A 25,614-nucleotide genomic window follows, 5' to 3' on the forward strand; every position below is an offset into this window, starting at 1 on the left:
CAGACCTGAACCTTAACAAGAACCTCTGGGATGTGATGGAGAAGACTTTAGACAGCGGTCCAACTCTCCATCATCAATACCAAATTATTATTATTATTATTATTATTATTATTATTATACTGAAGTAAATGTTGTGACATTCATTGCACAATATGTGATTATTTATTCATCATCTATTCATTACTTCAGTGTTTTCAATCTATTTATTTCTTATTTTGTCACATCTTTTACTGACATCAGTTTCTTCCTCATTTTTAAGTTACATTACTTTTAGGCAAGGCTATTTTATTTGTATAGCGCAATTCATACACAGGGCAATTCACAGTGCTTTACAAAAATGGAAAAGAGACAAGTTAAAAACACACAATTAAAACATAATAAATAAAACATACAGTCACGGAAAAAATTATAAGATCATCAAAAGTCATCAAAAACAATGGTTATGCAATCAAGTACTAACTCCTGTGTGTATCATGTGACTAAAACAGACAGAAAAGAAAACATGGAATGCCTAAAAGCACTGTTTTTGTCAGTACAATGCCGTAGATATTGATGTAAGAACTGAAGTGATTTGGGTTATTATCAAGAAAACATGGAAAACGGATAGATATCAGCTCTGAAATTAAACTCTTATGAGCTATTTTTGTTGTTATCATTAAATTTGTCCAAACAAATGCACCCTTAGTGGTACCAGGCATTAAAATGAACAAGAAATTGAAGAAAACAAGGGTGATGAATAATTTTTTCCGCGACTATAAATAATAATCAAAATAAAGTAAAAGAGAGGAGTGCAGATAGAACACTTTCAGTTATGCATAGTTGATCCCCAATCTTTCTTATTGTCCCTATCTTATGAATTTCCTCTTCCTTTTCCTCAGACTTAAATATTGAAGCCCCATATTCGATCTTCCCTCCAAGTACTGCATCCTTTTTACAGTTTCAGTGGGAAATATATATTTTAGTCAGCTTAACTGATATAAAGGAAGTATCTTTAATCACCTCAACCAACTACAACATTATAAATTTATGAGCAATTATCACATATACCATTAAATTTATATATTAAAAGTAGTAATGAGGTCATTTTTGTTGCAGAAACAGAAGACTTTAAGTATGTGATATTGTGTTGATAATATTGCTGTTATTGCAATCTAACCAGTGCTGGACTTTCTACATTGTGGCTACTTAAGGAAGCAAACTAAAAACCTGCCAAACTCCCACTCTATCACTATATTTTTCTTATTCAGTGTTCCTTTTTTATCTGTTGCTCTTTCCTCCTTTCTTCCCTTTGTTTCTTTGTCTTTTTCTCAGTAGCAGTCAGCTAAAAATGTGCTCCTCTGCCTCCACACCACAGCCGACCCAGCTCTGCTTTAACTATATCTCTATTTGTAGCCCATCAGCAAGCCATTCAAAGAAATAAAGGATGGAGCGATACAGTATATTTACTGGAAAACGCAGATCTTTAAATGGGAATGGAGGTGGAATATAGAAATTGAAAGACAGATGAGTGTGACAGCTCAGAATGTCAATGAAGTGAACTACAGAAACCTATTTTCTAAGTAGAAGTATTAAATGATTCCAGGGCTGCACATTTTTATAACACTTTTTTTAATGATCTAGAGTACTCTCCATGAAAACATTGTCAACCTTAATTCCTTTCTGCCTATACGACCGAAAACATGCCTTTTCTCCTAGTTTTGAGCTGTCAATCCACAAGTACCATTGGATCAGTTACAGTAGCTGATGCATTCATGTGTTGACAGCATCAGCGGCTGTCACCAATATAAACACACTCTGAGGACTTTTCAAGCTGCTTTGTTTACCACCCACTGCTGTCGCCTATCACTTAAATGTTTGTCAAAGAGATGTGAAAATGAAAAATAGTCCAAGAGGCTTTTAAAGCTGTGATGTAAATAATTCAACAGACGACTATGAAATACAGGCACATATTTTATGCCTAGTGGTGTGACTTATCTATTTTTGCCCTCCACTTATTCACAAGCACACTTTCAGTTGCTTGTTGTAAGTGCATTTTATTAATATATTTGAAAACTGAAGTGTTATATCCGAAGCTTATACTCCAGGCCTCAACGCGGACACTTAAAACTCTCAAGGAATCACTTATAGAAAGTAAGATTTAGTAAAATAAAAAGCAGAAGATCATCTACACTATTTAATGCCAAAATCTGTGCCTAGAGGAGTTGTTGCTGCTTGTGCCACATGCATGTCTTCTCCATCAAGGACAGGCTTTCATCAGTGACAAAGCCCAAAGCATGTTGGGAGTTGTAGTTGGAAGAGTAACCCACGGGCCACAGCTTGAGTTAATGAAGTGCGAAGACCAGCTGTAGCTGTGTGACGTGCAGTTCTATGTGTCCCCGTGGTGCTTGGCTTTTCTTTTCTAATCATTTGGATGTACGCGGCTGACTGCCGCAAGTGCCAAAGGTCAGACGTCCTGACTTGTGTGATGTAAGGCAAATGAAATAACAGTCCAGCTTTTGCTGACATTGCTTGAACTATCATTAACGTGGTCACATCTGTAGATGGCAGTCAGAAAGGTCTGCCTTCGACATTTTCTGCCGCAGTTCTTTGGAAACCCATTGAGTGGTGAGTGCTGTGATAAACACTTCTGCGCTGAAATTGTCAGATTTCAAGCAGCTTTAATCAATACCGTTCTGAAAGTTGGTTCACAGGGATACATGTGGCATTGTTTGTTGTCGTTCAGTGGAGTGTGCCATTGCTGCCTGGTGTGTTTGTCTTTTTTTTCTCTTATAGCACAAGAAAAGATTATCGCGTCACAATTTATTTAAAATACAGTTAGTGTTTTTTCTCCAAGTCAAACTGGCAGCTTCAGAGCAACAAGGATTTGTCACTTTATGACTTCATTAACCCACCATCTTGTTGCCTGCCTCACCTGTATGTGAAGTGGCCACATTGTTCTTGGATGGATTACTGCTCATTTATCTCTCCTCTCTGCTTCCCTCTCACCACTGTCAAAGGTAATAGCTTCGCCTCCTGTCTCCAAAACATGGTTAAGGCTATTATGTGCCAAGTGCATGGCCCTTTCTGGAGAGCTGCAGTCTCATTATGTGCCAGATGGACTTCCAACTCAGCAGCAATAGCAATTTATACATTTTCCAATTGGATTTTTGCAGCAAAAAAATTAAATGAATGGAATGAGTATGCATAATTTTCAAAAATAACAAATCATCATTATACTGTAATATCTGGGACTTAAAAGCACTAATGCCATTTGCAGGGATGAAGCCAAGCCAAGGTCAACTCATGTATGAAATTATCAAGCATAAACGGTGGTAATAAGTTTCCCTCTCGTTGACCCCAAGCCTATTTCTGTCATTTTGTATTTTTACTGCATGGTCATTTAGAAAATTTATCTGTGTCAATAGGACACTGTGAAGAATAGATAACCACCAGCATTACCATATTTGTTTCACTTGAGTTGCCTACCATACTGAATCATCAGCAGTCAGAGAACAATAGAGGGTGCTGACATTTATATTGTCTGTTGCTTGGAAATCTTGGCGCTGCAATGTCCATCTGATTCTCATTTATTTTCACAGCACTCACTCATTTATTATTCATTTATGCAGTTTGCTCACACGTTTTGTGTCTTTATCAACTTATGCTCAGAAGTCAAAAGCTGTTATTATTGGACTTTGACTCACTCTCAACTGACTTTTCTTTGTACTTGTGTGAAACAGTGTGTGAAAAAGACTATGTATGAAAACACTACTGTCATTCAACAGAAACAATCAATAATATTGCTGCCCTTTTGCCTTGTCTACCTTTGTTACCTACAGACCATGATTGACAAACCGTCAATACCAGAGTACAAGGTGGCGGCGGTGCAGAAGTCTCGCTTCATTCTTCTCCATTACAGTGTGTCCAAAGCCCTGTGGGATTGGCTCATTCTGCTGGCCACCTTCTACGTAGCTGTCACCGTGCCCTACAACGTCAGCTTCACGCCGTATGAGGACACTGAAACAGCTGAACGCTCCACCCTTGTAACTGATATCGCTGTGGAAATGCTTTTCATTATAGGTGAGGTCGGTAGGTTAAACATTTCACGTGAAAGCATGACTCTACCATCAATCAGTCCACTGTGTGTCCCATCTGTGCTTTACAGCAGCGAAGATAAAAACAGAACCCAGCAAAATGAAAAGATAAAAGTAGTAGACAAACAACATAAAAGTAAGAATGGCAACAACAATAACTGTTGCCCCAATTCAGTTGAAACCTGTGTTTTCAAGCCCCTTCAAGATGCCCTGAGTCTCACAGGGACTCCCCTCAGTTTATAGTGTTCGGTGAACTCCAAAGGGAAACTTCTCCTAAGGATAAATTGCGGTGTTATCTAGAGCATGCTTTTAGTGTTTTGGAACAATGGTTTATTTGGGAGGATGTCAGATTGGTAAGCCCTTCAACTTGGCACAGAGAGGGCATTCAATTTGAAATGGTCAATACCGAGAGCCGGTTTGTTTATTTTCCTTTTATTGTGTGTATGTGAATAGAAATAGGGATTAACCTTCCATTGCACCCTGTTGGAGACAAGGTAGCAGAAAATCTTCTGGGAATAAAGTATGGTATACGAAAGAACAGCTGTAAAACTTGTTTAATCTGCAATCATCTGTTACTTGCCTAGTTTTTCTGAAGTGTGAACATTTTGGAGTAGCAAAACTGTGGATGAAAAGTACAGTATGTACTGTACATGTACAGCACTGTGAAAAGTCCTTGGCTAACATTAGGTTTCCTGGTTTAGAAAAGTTCTAATCACCACACACATGCATTTCTCAGTTTCTGTATGAAGACACAATCTGGATATCTGTGAAGTATGTACAACCATAAAAACCAAAGTTTCAAGAGATAAATCAAACCAAAGGGGCAGTATTTAGTGTGAACTCCCTTTGCACCTATTATTGATCAGACCATATGAGATTTATTGCATTCATTTTTGATGTTTTACACCAGGTTTCATTCAACACATGTCAGATGTTTCTAACCTTTTGTGCTGCTTCTTGTCATGGAATCAGGGGTCAAATTAAATAGTGACTTTAACCATTAGAACCCATTTAGTTCCGTCTTTTAAGGCTATGCATATAATTCCTGTATTTTTCAACCCTGCAAAAACAACAAACCTAGAGGTGGCCTAAGACTTTTGCATAGTACTGTATGAAATGGGTTGGTTTTTGCCGTGTGATTTCAAGGCATCACAGACCTCTTGACCACCAAGGCAACATTCCCCACTTAAGTTACACTTTGTATCTGTATTTTCAGACATTATCCTTAACTTCCGTACCACCTATGTGAGCAAGTCAGGCCAGGTGGTGTATGAAGCACGCTCTATTTGCATCCATTACGTTACCACCTGGTTCTTTGTCGACCTGGTGGCTGCCCTGCCCATTGACCTGTTATATGCCTTCAATATTACAGTGGTAAGTATGTCTGTACAATAGGGTTGGTGTAGCTGTATCTAAGTAATGTCCTGCATTGTAGAGGCTGCTATGGTTACTTCATATTTTGCTATGTCACAAGTATTGTTGGAATTTTGTCAGAAAAAGAAATATATACATTGTAGTCAAAATATGTATGATATAAGAAAAGGATGGAGTTTGTGAGTGCTGATTTCTGCATAATAGATATATCTTTCTGTTTCTTACATCTCGTTGTCTCTGTTTTCATTTTACCTGCACTTTACCCCCTTTTTGTCCTAGACCTCCTTAGTCCATCTGCTCAAAACTGTACGCTTGCTGCGCCTTCTTCGTCTGCTCCAGAGATTGGACCGCTATTCACAATACAGTGCCATGGTGCTGACCTTACTCATGTCTGTGTTTGCCCTGCTGGCGCACTGGATGGCCTGCATCTGGTACATCATTGGACGCAAAGAGATTGAGACTGATGCCTGGGCCATAGGTGAGTCTGACTGGGGCCCTGCTGAACTGAAAGTAATTATGTTTGGGGTTTTATCCAGTAAAATGAACTACTTTCAGTTCAGTGGATAATATATGCACCAGACAATGGCGCCCGACTGGGGACTTTATGAAACCAGATCAAACTGACTGTGTGTTGGTGCACTAATGTTTCCTCAGAGTCACTGTTTGACTCTAGTTGTTTGTGGAAACCAACAAAAACATAAACTCAAAAAGTTTTCTGAGACATTATTGCTCAAAGATTTTATTTATGTTTCAAATTAAAGAGATCACTGGTTTTATGACTGAAATGTATCTAAGTTTGTTCTACAAACTACTGGCAATATTTCTTCACAAACTCTAAAAAATATGTTTCAGGTTTGAATTTTGCTTTACAGAGAATTACCAGTCAGTATTTGGTGTAATAACCCTGATTTATAGTCACACCATGAATGTGTCTTGGTATCCTCTCCATTAGTTCTTCTTCCAGAGTTGTGTGTTTCTATTTGTATGCACTACACAGATCATGCATTTTGAGTATTCTGTCTATAGGGAGGGTAGGTCACACCTGCTAATTAACTGTTGGCCTTATTTAAACCTGGGGGAGCCAAGCTAATTGTACCACATTGACATGTCATCCTCCAAACATTGCTGACAGTGTATATCTGCCATACATAAACCCACATATGAACATATATAAACATATATAGTTATTTTTTTCCCTTTTGACCAGGTTATGCAATACCATCCAACCTGCACCATCTAGGCACGAGCTGTAAAAAGACACAGACATAAGTTGAATAAGAGAACGTGAACCTTTGAACATTGTTGTTCTCTCACGCTCCTCGTCATTAAAGGATGGCTCCATGAGTTGGGCAAACGTCAGGAGACACCTTACATGAACAGCACAGTGGGCGGCCCATCAGTGCGCAGCTCCTACATCGCTGCCCTCTACTTTACCCTCAGCAGCCTGACCAGTGTGGGCTTTGGCAATGTCTGTGCCAACTCCGATGCTGAGAAGATCTTCTCCATCTGCATCATGCTCGTTGGCGGTACGTCTGACACTTGGGTACATTCTCCCTCTGGCATCCTGGCATAACGGAGCCTCTGGTTGGCAAGCCAGCGCAAGAAACAAAGCAGGAAGAGGGTTGGCTGGCCTTTAAGACTCAGCTTGTTGCCATCTTAATATTCCAATAAACAGATTATTTTAGCTGAGGTGGCAATTTTTGGTGTTACCATCAAGATAATATTATGTTTTTTCCATCTAATTCAACCTGCTTAGAAGAAGCATAGTACACTTGATTGTATATCAATGTTGTCATATATGGTTAATTAGGAAAGTATTAGGAAGTATTAGAAAGTATTATCCACTTAAGATGCATATCATACACATTTTCATCCTATCTTCTTCTGCCTCCCGCACAGCGTTAATGCACGCCCTGGTCTTTGGTAACGTGACGGCCATCATCCAGCGGATGTACTCACGGCGTTCTCTTTATCACACGCGCATGAAGGACCTAAAAGATTTCATCCGTGTCCACCATCTGCCCCAGCAGCTCAAACAACGCATGCTTGAGTACTTCCAGACCACGTGGTCTGTCAACAACGGTATAGATGCCAATGAGGTATGAGTTCCATTACTTCTGAAATTCAAGCCACTGTTGTTCCCACCTTGGTGCAGTGAAATCCTTTCTATATTCTGTTCACAAACCTTTGCAGCTGTAATTGTTTATCATTTACAAACATGGGTGTCTGTAGACCATCAGTTCACATCCTATTGAAATTCAAAGCAGGGTAACTGGTGGCACCACAGTTCATTCCCTAATAACCAATCAGTGTCACACTTCATTACGTCTGTCACAATTCCTCAGCTCCTCCATGACTTCCCTGATGAGCTGCGGGCTGACATCACCATGCATCTGAATAAGGACATACTGGAGCTGCCGGTCTTCAAGGGGGCCAGTCGTGGCTGTCTGCGCTCCCTCTCCCTTCATATAAAAACCTCTTTCTGCGTCCCTGGGGAGTACCTGATTCGCCAGGGTGATGCACTACACGCCAACTACTTTGTCTGCTCGGGTTCATTGGAGGTGCTCAAAGACAGCATGGTTTTGGCCATATTAGGTTTGTATTGGGCTCATTTTTGGATGTTCATTTAAGACGACAATGTGCAGTTTATTCATCACTTACATTGTTTTCTTATTTTGATTTCAGGAAAAGGTGACCTGATTGGGTCTGACCTGCCGGGAACTGACCAGGTGATCAAAACCAATGCTGATGTGAAGGCTCTTACCTACTGTGACCTCCAGTATATCAGTGCACGAGGCCTGAGAGAGGTGCTGGAACTCTACCCCGAGTACGCCAGTGTGTTTGCAACAGACATCCATAATAACCTCACCTACAACCTGCGTGAGGGCAGCCAAGATGAGGTACTATATTTGGAAACCCACAGACACAGACACATCTTAACCTAGAACTCAGACCTAGAACTATTTTTGGGCACTTCAAATGAATTTTTGAACATTCAACCTCTCCTAAAGGATTTCTCACCATTTATTATAACACTATCCTCCACATTTTGCATTTTTTCACTTAAAATCAGGTATTTTCATGTATTTACGGATTGTGTAGATCAAGGATGTCAAACTCATTTTAGTTCAGGGACCAGTATAGTTCAATTTGATCTCAAGCATAGTATAGCTTGTAAAAGAGATCTTGATCTCAATGGGATTTTATCTGGTTAAATAAAGATTAAATATAAATAAGTACAGCATGTAGCATAATACCTTATATGAAATGAATTATGCGAACTTCAAATATTTCTCTTTGTTTTAATACAAAAAAGTAAAATTAAATTATGAAAATGTTTACATTTACAAACTATCAATTAACCTGAACAATCTCAAATTTCTTTAAAAAAGTAATTGCAGTTTTCACAATATTATGCCTTGACTTATCATTTGTACATCTGTACATATAGCAGTGGATCTAGAAAGGCACAAAACATTGAGTAACTGGCACAATATTCTTAAAATTTTGGAAATAAAATGAGTTTGACACCCCTCATTGTTAAAATCTTCAGTATAAGTTTTGTACTTCAAGTAAATTCAAAGGTTACTATATCAAAACAGAGAAAACTCAAGAAAACATGACTTTTTCAGGGAAATATATCATTAACTGTATGTAAAAACAATCATCTACATCCACTCCCACTTGTCAAAGTACATGGCTTCTACTGGTGAATCAATATTTCAGAAGATGACAGTATTTCCACATTTACTACAGAGCCTCTAAACGTCCAAATGGGTCATGTCTGACGCTGCTGAAAAGCTGAAAGCCTGCATTTTACCCAAATTATGTAAATGTATCGTTAGGAGTAGTGGATCAAAGGTGCCTAAACAGTTTAGATCAGTAGATGCACTTGGTAGCCAGCAGCTGTTTAGGTCTTGAGGGTTAAGGGGCTGATGTTAGAGTCTGTTTTATCTCTTGCTTCAGGTGGATCTACCTTACAACCTCACCATTTCCCTCACATTTGTCTGGCACACACATCAGACAACAGGGTGAATTCGCTGTCTCCATGACACTTGTTCCGCTACAGCAACCAAAGGGCTGTTGATGGTTTGATTGTCACACCAATTACCACACATGAGCGCTACTGTCAGGCAGCCGTATCGCTTCCCTGTTACCGCCCCAAAGCACATCAAGATGACATTACACCCAGACGCTGACCCCCTCTTAGTACTCCCTCTTACGGTTATTTAAGAAAGCATTATGTAAGGCTAGATAATCTTCTGTCTCTGTAGAAGATGCACCTGTTGCTCCTACACGAGTAGCTATATTTTCCAGTATTGTTATTATATAATGTGATCAAAATGCAAAATTAAATAAATGAATTAATTACAGAGACACAACAGTGCAACTAAGCTCGCTGCCTCATATACATGCCATTTTGCTGAACTGTCTCATCCAAACAAATAAATGCCACAGTATCTTTGAAGTGTGACTGACAAATCTGACAAAGCTCCCTGCGGATTCTTCAGCCTCGTCCTTAATGTCAGTCTCAAGCATTTCGCATTTGCCACAACTCTTCCTGTTGATTCCCACAGGCGGTTCGCAAAGTTTGAAGCATTTGTGTTGCTCATTAGTTTATTCATTTCATTCAGTTCATGTGGAACTTGAAGGATCGGACATCTGTGCCAACTGTGTTAACTATCACAAATGTCCCTCTGTGACAGTGGTAAGAAAGCGCCGACTATGCAGCTTCAAAGGCAGAGAGGGATAATAGTGATAATGTTTCTCCCCGTTTTGGCGTCTTTTAGGATGAAAGACAAATAAAAAATGCACATATGGTGCTTTGACCTGTGAATTTCCCCATTGTGGGATCAATAATCAGTAGTGTCATCTATCTACTGTCAATTATTAGACCACCCCTTGTTTTCTTCAATTTCATGTTTATTTTAATGCCTGGTGCAACTAAAGGTCCATTTGTTTGGACAAATATGATGATAACAACAAAAATAGCTCATAAGAATTTAATTTCAGAGCTGATATCTAGCCATTTTCCATGGTTTTCTTGATAATAACCAAAATCACTTCAGTTCTTACATCAATATCTATGGCATTGTACTGACAAAAACAGTGCTTTTAGGCATTCCATGTTTTATTTTCTGTCTGTTTTAGTCACATGATACACACAGGAGTTAGTACTTGATTGCATAGCTATTGTTTTTGATGACTTTTGATGGTCTAATAATTTTTTCCGCGACTGTATCTTTCTTTCTTTCTTTCTTTCTTTCTTCTTTCTTTCTTTCTTTCTTTCTTTCTTTCTTTCTTTCTTTCTTTCTTTCTTTCTTTCTTTTCTTTCTTTCTTTTTTTTTTTCTTTCTTCTTTCTTTCTTTCTTTTTCTATCTATCTATCTATCTATCTATCTATCTATCTATCTATCTATCTATCTATCTATCTATCTATCTATCTATCTATCTATCTATCTATCTATCTATCTATCTAATTATTGTGATGACTGATATGATTGAGGTTCAAGCTTGTGAATCCAAGTAACAAATCAGCAGGTGTTCCAGGGGTGGGGCTGGTCACAAGGTCTAGAACTCTACATCTCTCACACCATCTGCTCAGAGTTTATGCTCAAGCACAAAGCCAGGGCACTGCCGCCCCATGACAGGATGAAGGAATGTTCAGCTCCTTGGCCAAGCTGTTTGGTCCCACAAACCCCTAACACACACACACAAGTGCAAGCGCACAATTGATGGTTTAATGTGGAAGTTGTTGTAAAATGGGAATAACACTACAACATTAAATCAGTATCCAGTGTGATATTATAACACATATAGTTGTATTACTTTGAAAACTGCCAGCAGATATTGATGCATCTCACTATGTCTTCTTTCGGTTAAAAGATGAAACCACGAATCGCAAATTCGTCAATATTTTACTTGAAATAATCGATCTGTTGTGTAGACATTTAGAGCTGCATGCACACACACACACTTCATAAGGCTGGACTGTCTCAGAAAATGAACATATAAATTTTGTGCTAATTTCATAGCCGACTGAAACTATATTCATTAAAAAGCTTCAATATACAATATTTAAAGGCATTAATATAGTAATCCATTTGTGTGAAAGCTTTAATTAGCTATGAAATTGATGCCCTGACACCCTTATCAATTATTGTCAAATGAAATATTCAACAAAAAAAAATCAGCTGAGTTTCTCAGTCCTAGTTTCCAGTGGAGTGTATGAGAGATCACGGCATAGTTTACACAGCACACCATCCTCCACACAACATCACATGGGCCTGCAATTCAGAGAGTTTTTATTTGAAGGAAATGTTAATTGAATTCTGATTGCTAAAAGGCAATTACAGACATCTTTCCGAAGGTATGAAGTTAATAAAAGCTGTCTGAAAATCTTTATGGGTGTCATCACTGGGTGCCAGTTTCTTGGCAGCAGCCCACTTATGGAATTTCTTCCATTTTTCTGCATTTTCTGCTTTATTAGATAGATATACAGCACAGAGAAAAAGGCACAGGAGAAGGGGGGGTGAGGATCCACACTTCTGGATGTGAAATTGGTGGCACATCTGACAGATCAGGTGATCGGTGTCTTCCACATTTTCTTTCAGTCTTGTATTCTTTTACTTCACTTTAACTTTAGAGTGATACTGAACCCTGAAACATGGTAGCTGTAAAAAGTTATATGACTTAACTGTGATGAAACACTGGAGTGCTGGTGATATCAAGGAAAAAAATATTACACCACCTTTGTTTTCTTCAATTTCTTGTTCATTTTAATCCCTGGTACAAGCAAAGGTACATTTGTTTGGACAAATTTAATGATAACGACAAAAATAGCTCGTAAGAGTTTAATTTCAGAGCTGATATTTATCCGTTTTCCATGTTTTCTTGATAAAAATCAAAATCACTTCAGTTCTTACATCAATATCTATGGCATTGTACTGACAAAAACAGTGCTTTTAGGCATTCTATGTTTTCTTTTCTGTCTGTTTTAGTCTCATGATACACACAGGAGTTAGTACTTGATTTCATAACCATTGTTTTTAATGACTTTTGATGGTCTAATAATTTTTTTTTGCGACTGTACATGTAGAAATTGAAACTTCCCACCTTAATGCTGAATTTGAGTCAAATACCTTTGGTACTACGTCCTCAGATTTGGGGGGAAAAAAATTAAATAAATAAAAATGATAATTATGTCCAATGTCCATTAATCAGTAGTGTGTGAGCCACCTGATTTGTTTGAAAACACATGCAGTTATACATGTTATTGCTGCTCAGTTACAACAAAATTGTGTCAGTTTGTATCTGAACTAATGTGAAAACACCAGAGTCAGCATTACAAGTGGACTGACAATCTATGCAGATGCAGAATCACTGTTATTGCTACAGGAGTCTGGTTGGTTTGAAGAGCTGTTAAGGCCTTCACTTCCTTGTGGGACAGAACTGTGTGATGTGAGTTATTTAGACAGTTTTTAGGGAGTAAAAAAGTAAGATATCTCAAATTATCACTTCCACAGGTTCTGTATTGGTGTTCTGGGATTGGAAATATATTGCATTAATTTGATTATTTGAGGTTTCGATTTCTGAAAATCATGAAAAATGGCAAAATCACAAACCACACCTGGACATTCAGTCAGTAATCCTCCTCCTCTCAGCCTTTTTCTGTCTTAGTAGCAGAAAAATTGTTTACAAAGTGGAAAAAAAGGGTAAAATCACACTTGTCATAGGCATCTCATGTCATATCACCAGAATGTCACACCATTTCTTATTTACTTGAGCCACATTCAAAGACTCAGGAGACACAGACATTTTTTAAAATTATCACTCCCTAGGAAACACTTTGTAAAAATGAGCCTATATGGCATCAAACTCAGACACTATTATTTCACTTTTCTTAACCTATGAAGACCCAGTGCTACTTTTGTGGCAGTTCCCAAATTATTTTTTTTTTTCTATTCAACCTTTCTTAAGTGATTTATCAACATTTGTTATAATATTATCCTTTGTATTTTTGCGCTTTTTCAGTGAAAATCAGGTATTTTCCTATATTTGATTTACAGATCATGTACTTTAATCATCATTTTGATATTACATTTGAGGATTATTATATCAAAAATAGAGAAAACTTAAGAAAAAGTGACTTTTACAGTAAAATCTATCATTAACTGAACATAAAAACAAGCATCTCCAACAACTCTCATTTATTGAACTCCATGGGTTTTACTGGTGAATCAATGTTGTAGAAGATGACGGTGTTTCCACGTTCACTATGTGCCCTCTGGATGTCCAAATGACCATGAAAAGATGACAAACTGCATTTTACACCAATTATTTACATGTATTGATAGGATTAGTGGATCAACAGGTATTAAACAGTTTAAACCAGTTGATGGTTTGGGTCTTTATGGGTTAAACTGTGACACGCTGCTTCTCTCTTAGTACAACTTTACCCCTGATGTATAGATTAATATTATTAAGGTCAGGTATCATTGAATGTGTTGGCTAAGACCCAGGAACACAGCTTATATTTGAACTGAGGTGAGTTCTGAGAAATAAGCAAAGACTTTGGTATCCTGTGGTGCTAGTGGAAAGGTCATCCCACCACTTAGGAGTCAAGTTCAATCTCCGTGTCACCACTGGGAGGGAAAGGCACAGAGTGGTCACTGAGTGTGAAGAACAAGCTGGTCATTGAGGAGTTATGGGGACGCAGTGAAGCCTTACATGACAACAGTGGACTCACAGAGGTGTTCTGAGCAGCCACTGGTGACCACAGACAACGGTGCAAAACATGCCCATTCCATTAAGTTTCCTACTTGGTTCTCTTGTATTTCTGGGCTACTTAGTTTGTATTTTGTTCTAAATGTCTATAGCAAAAACTAGAGTGCACATCATATCGTTTTAATAAATGTAACTATACTAATATGCAGAAAATACTTATCTCAGTGACTGAATCATAGTATACCTGAGAATGTCTTCACAAGAAATGACAAGAAAACATCCTTTTAATGCAGTGTTTTTCAACCTTGGGGTCGGGACCCCCTGTGAGGTCGCCTGGAATTCAAATGGGGTCACCTGAAATTTCTAGTAATTGATAAAAAAACAAAACAAAAAAAAAAAACCAATAACTTACTAATAAAAAATATATGGTGAGCTGAGGAGACAATCACAAAACATAAAAGACATGACGAACTGTGAAGCTGAAACTGAAGCACTGTGGTGCTTTTTATCTTTCAAATGTTCGTTGTGGTCAGTTTCAGATGCTGCAGCTCTTAATAATTCATAGTTTGAGTTCTTTTTTGTTCAGTATTAATTATCAGTCTTGTACATACAAGCTGGACTGACTGTACATATCCTGACCAAGGAAAATAAAATTCTTTCTTTGTGCAGTAATCTACACCTGGCTTTTCTGCCTCCATCCATAATAATTTACATTATATAGACTAAATGTGTCTAAAATGAATGCTTATTTACAACATAGTATAGCAAACTATTAAATGACCAAAAACAAATTAATTTTAGAAAAAAAAAAAAAAGTCTCTGTTTTGAATGTTTGGGGTCGGCAGAAATTTGTGATGTTAAAATGGGGTCACGAGTCAAAAAAGGTTGGGAACCACTGTTTTAATGACACTGATTCTATAAATTCAGTTCCCGCAAACCCATTTCACTATGTAGGACACGTGTGGCATAAGTGCTCCATTAATTGATATTGATGTTCAATTAACGTCTTTTGTAACTAGTATTCATCACCAGCTTGTTAATCATTTAGCGCTGCTCCAGGGAGAGATTCCCTAGGAGGAGAACTTGTCCCTTCCATGAATAGACTCTGTATCTGGTGTGATTTCTTTTCAAGGGTGATCACTTTCCTGCATCAAAGGGCATTACTTGCACTAAACTGGTGGAGCGACAGACTGTGGCTTATGTTGCCACATTAAGCTTTGTTGTCAGAAGCACATTTTTCATACCCAGTGGAGGACTTCACACTAAGGTCGTTTTGTTTGCCATCCAGCTGGTGATTATTCCGAACGGCCGACAATTTCACACACTAGCAGAAAAACAAACTTTACCTCTGCTCAGAATGTAGAGAAAGGATCAGCTGTGTGATTTAGCTGTCGAGGCGAGCGCTGCATCGCAGGCCAAGGTCATTTTACCGAGGAGCAAACAGGGACACAATTCAACTGAGTGAAACGACTTGTTTCAGTTTATATCTTAAATGTGAAGTGTTTCTTTACATTTTTGACAAGGCTCAGTAAAGACCAAATAATATTGAAAACATGCATGAATACACCCGTAACTTTGCTTGTAACTGTTTTTTTGTGTAACTCCTTTCCTTCACTGCAGGGCCACAGCAGGTTTTCAAGGTCACCCAGGCTTTCCCATGTGAGTTCAGTACAAAGCATGCTTCTTCTATTTACCTTTTTCTTAACACATGCTTTGTTATAACTTATGATAGATTAAAAATTCTACCACCTGATATTTGTCAAATACACAGTAGGCAGTGTACAGCAGTGTTTATAGGTGCCATGCAGTTCAGTTCCTGGTTTTGGGAGGCGTGTGTCTCTTTTTTCAAGGTAACCCCCCTCTGTTTTTCTGGGACATACTATATTGCTATGTGGGAGGGTCTGCGCAAGGACTTCCCCTACAGGTTGAAAATGATTTTGGAACAGCAAGAGCAGTTCAGTCCCAGGAGTTAGCGCACTAACTGGGTCAACAGCTCTCCTTATGAGCTCCTTTTCTCACTCTGTACTGTATGCCTCTCTTCCTTCCCTTTTTTTCTATTATCAAAATGTTTTTTACAGTGATTTGTCTTTTATTAAAAGCAATGTTTTAGTCACAAGTACATACATAACCATAGGTGACATGTTTAATTGTTAATGATCTTTTTTTTTCATCAGATGTTGGAAAACTTCTGAAAAGTTATAACCCCTTAATATTGACTGTCACAAATTTGCAGCCATTACAGAATCATTCAAGATAGCGTATGTATTCATCCACTCTCAGATTGGGCATACATACCTAGTCATGACACTGAAAATAATTTTGTGGTATCAATAAAACCATCTTCATCTTCTGAAATCAGAAAATCTGTTACTTTTTCATTACTATTGACTATTATGCCTAATGTTGTAAATCTGCATCACACCCAAGTTTCTTTATATTTTATGTGCCATATTCAAATTACAATCTAAATATAATTTAGCATCTCTTTGAAAACAAAAACACAGATAATACACTGGTATACAAATTCAAGCATCAAGAAGTTAAGGTGGACAGATCTTGAGAATCACATTTAAGGCTTTTATTTAGTCCAGCATGACTACAATTTTGCTCTTTATTTCAATGTCTAATAATAATCCCAGTGTTCTGAGATGATAGTTTAACTAATTTGTGGATATTCTGACTTACAGGAACCTAAACTACCTTCCATTGTGGAAACCCAAAGTGATGACCCAGATGACTCCTTCCATCTGTCTCCAGCTACACGTTCACGCCGCAACCTCCTGTTGCCCAACTTCAGCAGCCCGGTCCGTCGTACCTCTCTGGGGAACCTCTTGGGAGATGAGTTGCGTCAGTTCAATGCCTTGCGACGCTGCCGCTCCCCCAACCTCAGCCGTAGCTGCCATGGTCAGAACGCATCCCCGCAGCCACCGCCAAAAAGAGAGCACAGCACCCCTACGACTTCCTCGGCCCCACCCTCGACTTCAACCCAGGCAGAGTCAGGGGCTGAGCAAAAGCCGACAAAGCTGCTTATCCCGACTGTCACCTGTTTTGGACCCCCAGACCTTAGTCCCAGGTACTATCACGATTCCTGTCAAGTTGTGTACATTTCTAAACACAAGTAGTTAAACCTTTCATGCATACTGGTCACTACAGCGGACAGTTATTCTCCAGCTCTTATCTTATATATTCATGGGTTTTGTTGTTTTAGTTCCATATCAGCCGACACAGTGGACACTTAAGCATCATCCCATAATACATTGTAATTCATACCATTACTGTAACTTTGCAGATCAGGTTGATAAACCTGATCTGCAGTAACGTGTTAAATCAATTGCTAATTGTTATTAGACTGTAATCAACAGTTTTCTTAATCAAAAAGGTTTTTTTTGCATATTGTCTGCATGAAGTTAGTAGTAACTAGCATTAGAGTATGTTAAAATGTGAGAAAACATCAGATTAGCTGCATGAAAAATGTTTTTATTTCATAGTTTTCATGCAGTTTATCACTTTCTGATGATAGGTTTTAAATACATGTTTTTTGCTTCAAAAATTGGTGTCCAGCTGAGTGGACATTTTTGTAACTCCATGACAAATAGGTTCATAAAAAAATTTCAATTGCATTGTTTTTTTCATGCCTAAAGAGGAATAAAAACACTCAGGAAAAAAACTCAACTAAGGTTCTCATAATTCATGCATGAAAGGGTTAATTGATATCCTTGAAAACAAATACTAAAGGTGAGATATCTTAATAATACAATGCAGTTCAATGCAACATCAAGTTTGGAGGTTATATTGCATGCAGTTCAGTTTAATTTATATACATTATACATTTTAGTGTATAAACCCAGAGACAGCGAATAATCCAATCAGATTCATTCATCAATAAAGGAGCACAGAGGAGAAAAAAATCCCATAATACCTGTCCCATTCTTAATATCAAGATAATGACATAAGTACAGATGATCATCCCCTATTTTAGCACTTTGTTCTCTCTTATCACAGATAACATGAAAAATAAACAATATATACTCAAATACAGTCTTATCAAGCCTGTGAACTTACCCAATCAGCTCAAATCATACATTTTTTCTTTATACATTAATTGAAACTGTGCATTGTTTGAGCAATATTTTATATTATTCTCCAGACCATTCCACAGTCTCACTTTTTCATTTTCTCTTCTCATCATTGCAGTTTCATCTCAATGTCAACAATCTGCAAATCCTTAGACACTATAGTCTATTTCTGACTTTGCATTTTTTCAGTAATGGTTTTCAGTCATCATCACAATTATCAGCTTTCAAAGGTGCGTACAGTACATAGGAACATGGAAGTGTTTTTTCTTAAATGCCAGCGGCCTTTGAGAGGATGGAATTCTATGTTTTCCACTCACAGTCTCAAGTTTTAAATCCATTACTGATTAAGTGCACTGTCTGTAAACTATGAGATTTGATAGCTAATCTATTCTTCCAGTTTTTAAACAGTAAATTCTCTATTCATGGTATTTACCACATATCTTGTTTCATCACAGTGTAATTATGGAGACAAAACACAATGCATTTTTATAACATAATATATGATGGTACTTTATTTAACTTTGTGGCAGAAACTCTGAGGAGGCCTGACTAAAGTGGACACCTAAAGTCATCCAACAGAAACCGGCAGGATATACAAGATGTAAATTAGTTGTATTAGCATTGCATATTACAACAGATGCACCATATCCACCTGCACCAACCATCTGTATTCATGATGTATCCCTAAGTCACCCAGTAAGTCCTGGATATGGGTAGGCGCTGGTTCAGGGAGCTCAGGTGTCCCCTCCTCCAGGCTGAGCTCTTGTCCTCATGTTCAAACCCACATGGGCCCCTGCCAGCAGCAGCTATCATGGCTCTACTGTTACATTAACATACCCTTTTTACCCCTCCCCCAGGGTTGTAGATGGCATCGAAGACAATGGACACACATTCCATTTCAACGTAGAGCACAGCGGGCCTAAAGCCAGTACAGGAGGCAGTGCCCAAGGTAAGCCAAACCGCCTCCAGCTGTGAGGGTCATTTGGATGCCAGATGGCTGGAAGGACTCTCGAGAGTTCAAACAGTGGACACCACAGTGCTGCTCTGCCTCCTTCTGGGGAAATCTGAGAGCGTAGAGGAATCAATTGGCCACACAAGGTCCAAAGAAGCCGAGGGTCTGTTAAAGGACAACTGGGGTCAAAACAGAGCACAGCACAGATCGTCTAACTCAAGTGTGTGAGGATTATCATCGTACTGGGATGGCTATCAGTTTCAGTGAAGTTCAAGTCTAATTACAGTAAAACAAGGGTACTGGAAAACACACGAAATCTTGCAAGATTTTATTTGGTATGTGAGAATTTTTTTATTTTTTTGGTCACTAAATCAATCTTTCAGTAATTTACAGATGAAAATGCTTTAATTACCAGTATTACTCCATAAATGTATTGTGACGCATCACATTAAAAAACATTATAGGAGACAGAAACACTTTTACTAAACAAATGCTGAAGTAGCTAATAATTTACCATTTAAGTCTGAGCAGGTGATTCTGCTACTAGAGAACAAAAGAAGTTTTTAGCATATCCATGGAGATCTCTCCAGCTGGAAAAAAAAAAAAAAATCTCCTTTCCATTTCTTTCTAATAGATGGTAAAGGTGACTGGATTTGTTTGTCAGTTTCTTCTTGTGTTTCCTGCTCTGTTTATTACAGCCATGTATAACATAGCTTATACTGCCACCTTCTGACCACACTAAACAAACTTATTTATTCACTCCAAATCGGTTGATGGGAATATACCGAATTCCGATTTTTCTTGTTGGTAACATTCGCAAAGTTTCAGATTTACTTTACATTTGTATGTGAGCACAGCTTTACCCTCATGAGGAGCTTAGTGTAATTGCAGGACACATAAAACACATTTTACTAAGTCTGTACAAAACAGCTTTCGAAGTAGAAATATGGGTTAATACAGTGTTATAAAGTACAAATTAGACATATGGACAAAATACAGTCTAGTAGAACAAAACCACACTTTATAGCCTCAGTTTAGACACGTAGCTCAGAGGCAGCTTTTGTTATTTCATGTCTAAGCCAGTCATAATATTGTGTCTACTTATGGGTGTTATACATGGTCTAAGCATTGTGCATGAGTCATGTTTTACTAAGTCAGCTCCTCTCTCCCCCTCATCTCCTCAGACTCCAATCAAGCTAATGCCACCCTGCTGCTGGAGACAGAGGAGGTCAGGCAGAGCATCAGTCAAATCAACCAAAAGGTATGACACAGCAGTGTGAAAAAATATAACTTGCTCGACAGTTTTGACATAAAAATGTGATTTTGTTCTTCAGAAATAGAATCACCGACGTTTTAATTTCAGACCACAAGCATCTGTCTTGACTGGTGTCTAATGCATACATCATCCATAGTTATATTTTTAAGTCTAGATGTACAGTGACATCAAGTAGACTCATTGTGTCCCCTGTACCCAGTTCTGTCTCTGCATTGCATTTCAATGTAAATAGAGGGAAGGCAGGTGCAGTGAGAAGATCCAGATGGGCCCAGGTAGGTGCTGTGTGAAGTCAATATTAATTAATCAGCAGGGCACTTCTGCAATGCAGAAGAGAGTCTAGAGTGCTGACTAAACAATCTCAAGAAAAAAAGACTCTGATGACAACCTCGCTGTAGTTGTGGCCTTCATTTGGCCGCTTTTCCCTCTCATTCCAGTCCGCTGTTCCCAGTTTTCTGTCTGCTTTGTCCCCGTTTGCGTCACTTTGCTGTTGGTCTGTGTCCCTCTGGATTTTAGACCTGCGTAAGAAGCCATTTTTAGAGTCACAGAGGCAAAAATAATTTGTTTGGCTCTCTTTTGGAAAGCAATCAGAAAATTAAATGTGGACAAGAATTTGGGATTAAATAGAAACAGATTCATTTGTCACTCGCTGCTGGAGTCCTAATTGGGTGGAACATTGTCTGTTCATGCGTATTTTACCACATTTGTACATAATACCCGAGCTTAATAATCTAAAGCCTAGTTTAGAGCAAAGATTCACAACAAAACTGTTTTAGGATGGTGGAGGGAGAAGTTGCAGCGACTGTGGCTCATGACATCAACTGCATCTCAGCTTGTCAAGCCAGCGGTGGGTTAATGTAGTGTTATGTAGTATTTATGGGCTCTTGAGAAGAAGGATGGCATCATTATGAATTGCTCCCCTGATGAAATGCTGTGGTGATCTCTCTTCATCTCTGCTCAGAGGTGATGATGATGGACATAGCCTGAAGAAATCCTTAACCCTCTCATCTTTTTTATATTTTTTGTTCTTTCATTAATTTAAAAAAAAATGGCAAAAGTTGCAAGTTACCCACTATCATCATCATTCATATTTTAAGATGCTACAAATTATATCCAGCAACAAAGGAGCATAAAATCCAGCAGTAGGAACAAAAGTGCAGAGAATCGTTGCTATGGAAACAATACACCATCTCGTCTAGTCGCACTGGCAGAGTGGTTTGGTTGCAGACCGCTGAAAGTAACCTCAGGAGTTCAGACAGAGCCTTGTATTTTAACTGATGAAGTAGATGCAAGTTTCAACTAGTCTCATGCTTGGTGTGAGCAAAGCTTTATATAATGTGTAAGGTGGGGTAGGATCTGCTCAAACTTAATGTGAGCAAAATATTTGACCAAACCTGTGCTTCCTTTGTTAGCTGTTGAAGCCTTTCATTTCTTTACATTGCGTACATATAAGCTTGTCTTTGAAACAATGTATGAAATCAACTATGGCTGTATCCTCCATGCATTTTGACTGGTCATCATGCAATTTTTTATGTGGTGATGTAACTTTTGTAATTAATTATTTACTGTTAATGATAGCATTACTATTATTGTAACTTAAAATTGTAGTTTTGTTTTGTTTATTCTTTAGTGTTGAATCTGAACGTGCAGATTACAGTTTATTAACCCATAAAGACCCAAACAGCAACCGACGACCGTAACCATCTACTGATCTAAAATGTTTAATAATTTCAGATCCACTAAGCCTATCAATACATGTAAATAATTAGTGTAAAATACAGTTTTTCATGTTTTCATGGTCACCAAATATGATCCATTTGGACGTTCAGAGACTCTGTAGTGAACGTGAAAACAGCGTCATCTGCTACAACATTGATTCCCCAGTAAAACCTATGGAGTTTAATCAATGACAGTGGATGGTTTGTGTTCAGTTAATGATAGATTTTGCTGAAAAAGTCTGCTTTTCTGCAGTTGTCTCCATTTTTGATATCATAAGCCTCAACTTTAATCTGAGCTTTTATGAACATCTATATGATCAGAAAATTAAATATAGGAAAATACATGATTTTTCTCTTCAAAACACAAAATACAGAGGATAATATCATAATACAGGGTGGGGAAGCAAAATTTACAATATTTTGAGGCAGGGATTGAAAGACAGTGTATGACCAATTAGTTTATTGAAAGTCATGAGAATTTATTTGCCACAAGAAAATTTACATAATAGAAAATGTTTTTATTCTATGTGTCCTCCTTCTTTCTCAATAACTGCCTTCACAAGCTTCCTGAAACTTGCACAAGTGTTCCTCAAATATTCGGGTGACAACTTCTCCCATTCTTCTTTAATAGTATCTTCCAGACTTTCTCGTAATAGTTTTGCTCATAGTCATTCTCTTCTTTCCATTATAAACAGTCTTTATGGACACTCCAACTATTTTTGAAATCTCCTTTGGTGTTACGAGTGCATTCAGCAAATCACACACTCTTTGACGTTTGCTTTCCTGATTACTCATATGGGCAAAAGTTTCTGAAAAGGTATGGATAATAGTGTTAGGTATGATTATGACATCAATATGTTTGGTTTCAAAACAACTGACGTAGTGCCTGCTGAGAAAAAACAACTAAATGTCCATTGTAAATTTTGCTTCCCCACCCTGTAAATGGTGGTAAATCTCTGAAGAAAGGTTAAATATAAAGAAAAATTAATTTGGGAACTGACGCAAAAGTGCCACGGGGTCTTAATGTTTTGTACAAACTAATAAAGAGAAAAATAAAGAATATGCTCAGTCCTTATTATCCTGAATAACTGTATGTTCTTCTCCACAGATGGGTACATTAAACCAGGAGGTTTCTGAGCTTGCCAAGGGTCTGCACCACATGATGCATCTCCTCCAGGCCCATGTTTCTCTGCAGCACTACCAAGCATCTCACTCTTCCTACCCTTACGGAGTCCAGATGTTGTCCAACCCCGCCTCTGCCTCCAACAGCGACATACTTTCCAGCTTGCAGCTCCACACTGATCCCGGTAGCCATGAAGGCCACAGCCACAGAGGTGTTCGCTGGAGCTACTGTGGAGCCACTGAAACCCAAACAGAGTACCGCAACCGGCCCCAGTCCTCCAGTCCACCAGCTGCTCTCTCCTGCCCCCCCATCTCCACAAACTCTGAACCCGGCCGAGGTCCACGTCACAGCTCTGACGCCGTGACACCGTGGACTCTTCTTAACATCGGCCCGGGCTTTCAGAGTGGACGTGCAGGCCTCGCACCACACGAGGACGCTGATAACAGGCCTCTCAGCGCTAGTCCGACAACTATCAGCCAGTCCCAGCCCGCTTTGTGCCTGCAACCTCCCAGTGATAGTGATGAATTTTCTTGCCTTTTGTCTAGTGCCCCTGTAGGTGCGTCGACACACAGCCTACTGGTCCCAACACCCAGCTCTTACCCCCATCTCTGCCTGCCCTCTGAGGCCCACACCGACTTATTACAAACCTCAAACGAAGACATCCAAGCTCTGATGTCCTCTTCAGCATCTCATAATCTCAATCCAGACACCTCCATCTTTCACATTGACTCACATGTCTCCATCCACCCTGCTGCTGCTTCTCCTCCCACATTGTCCAGCCACCCAGCTCTCTCCTCCCTGGATTCAGCGTCACTGGGATCAGATGCTCAGGAGCCCCATCTCCCACTGGGCGACCCATCTGCCATAGAACACACAAGTCTGGAGTGCCTACTGGGGAACGGAGGCTCCATGGAGAGCAGGGACAGTGAAAGTGCATCATCGCGCCAGTCCAGCATTGGCGTCCAGACTCAAAGTACAGAGCAGTCATGGTGTTTGGACCTCACAGACTGAACTCAACACGTTAGGGGCACACTCCTCACTGCAAGTGGATATGAACCACTGACTGAGGACCTCCAGTTATCCACATACAACTTCTTACAGTGTTTTAAAGACCCTGCTGGAGATTGTCAATGTGTGCTGTATTTTCCTCTCTTAATTCCTGGGCTATTATATTTGTCAAACTCCATGCAATTTCTGCCATTTCTATGCAAAAGCATGTCAATTGTTCATTTTTTTGGCTTTACTCTGAAGTGTGTCTTTAAAAAAAAAAAAAAGTCTCATTGGGTTCTAGTGTATATTGTATATTATTTTTCCTACATCTTCTGAGAAATTTGCAGTTGATATTACCTGTTACCTCCTTGCATGGTAAAGTTGTTTATTCTTTTTCCTAAGGAAAAGGTTTCCAAATCAATGTGTAAGCATTCTACATGACAACCTGTTGATTGTGTGCACATATGGCAGGTCAAAACAGGTAGACAAATGAAACAGCACAGTTCATATAGGGATTAGAGTATGTGCATCACACTGCATAGATTGTTTTCAAAGAATGTTTTTCTCAGTTCAGCATTTTTTTTTTCAATTTTGATAGTTATCAGGCTATAAAAAAAATAAATCTACCAAATGGTATACACTATATTACATTTGATTTCACATACAGTTAACACATTCTGTCTGTGTTCACTATAGGGGATTCAACTGAACGTCCTATTTTGTCTTTACAATGGCATTAAATACAGTATATGGCTGTGAAATAGGTTCAGTTGCTCTCTGGAATAAACTTGAAAAGCTTTAAAAATGATTCTTTAGGGATCTACCATTCACTAAACACAACTTAGCTGCTAATAAATCAAACAAATAAATATACGCACATATCTAGCTGCAAAGTGAAGTGGGTCTTAAAAATATAATTTACAAATTATGAACATCTCCTGGTGGGAAAAAATTGATTCTTGATATTCGTACAACATTCGGAGTATTCAGAAATGTTATTCTTTTGGAGTCGTTTCTCCTTGACTGACAAATAAAGCAGAATGCAGGATTTTCTTACTGTGTCCTTGACTCTGGCGTCACATTTGTCAGAATGAGTGTGAAGACGGCGGCTTAGCACCGAGTGAGATTTATACTAAACAAATACAGATGTCCAGTTCTGCACTATTTTTAGGCAAGGACTTTGTTCATAGTCCAAGCAGGAAAGACAGAATTTACAATATACTGGTTCTGTTCTGTTGAGTGTGATTCATATTTATTTTGGGTAAACGTCAATTTTTCTGGCATATTTCTTTAATGAGCTTTAATAAAA

General features: G+C 38.6%; 1 protein-coding gene across 1 annotated transcript in view; it reads left to right on the plus strand.

Moving 5' to 3' along the window:
• kcnh4b (potassium voltage-gated channel, subfamily H (eag-related), member 4b) overlaps nt 1-25,366 on the plus strand; it is a 50,345-nt gene extending 24,979 nt beyond the window's left edge. Inside the window, exons 7-18 of the mRNA XM_030122022.1 lie at nt 3,819-4,059; nt 5,290-5,447; nt 5,727-5,925; nt 6,779-6,973; nt 7,347-7,546; nt 7,793-8,042; nt 8,133-8,347; nt 15,794-15,832; nt 16,861-17,246; nt 19,107-19,198; nt 20,386-20,462; nt 23,301-25,366. Coding sequence (XP_029977882.1) covers nt 3,819-4,059; nt 5,290-5,447; nt 5,727-5,925; nt 6,779-6,973; nt 7,347-7,546; nt 7,793-8,042; nt 8,133-8,347; nt 15,794-15,832; nt 16,861-17,246; nt 19,107-19,198; nt 20,386-20,462; nt 23,301-24,326 — 3,078 coding nt within the window. The 3' untranslated portion in view covers nt 24,327-25,366. The remainder of the gene's footprint in view (nt 1-3,818; nt 4,060-5,289; nt 5,448-5,726; nt 5,926-6,778; nt 6,974-7,346; nt 7,547-7,792; nt 8,043-8,132; nt 8,348-15,793; nt 15,833-16,860; nt 17,247-19,106; nt 19,199-20,385; nt 20,463-23,300) is intronic.
• Nucleotides 25,367-25,614: the final 248 nt, after the last annotated feature.

The sequence above is a fragment of the Sphaeramia orbicularis genome, chromosome 19, assembly GCF_902148855.1.
Source record: "Sphaeramia orbicularis chromosome 19, fSphaOr1.1, whole genome shotgun sequence".
NCBI lineage: Eukaryota > Metazoa > Chordata > Actinopteri > Kurtiformes > Apogonidae > Sphaeramia > Sphaeramia orbicularis.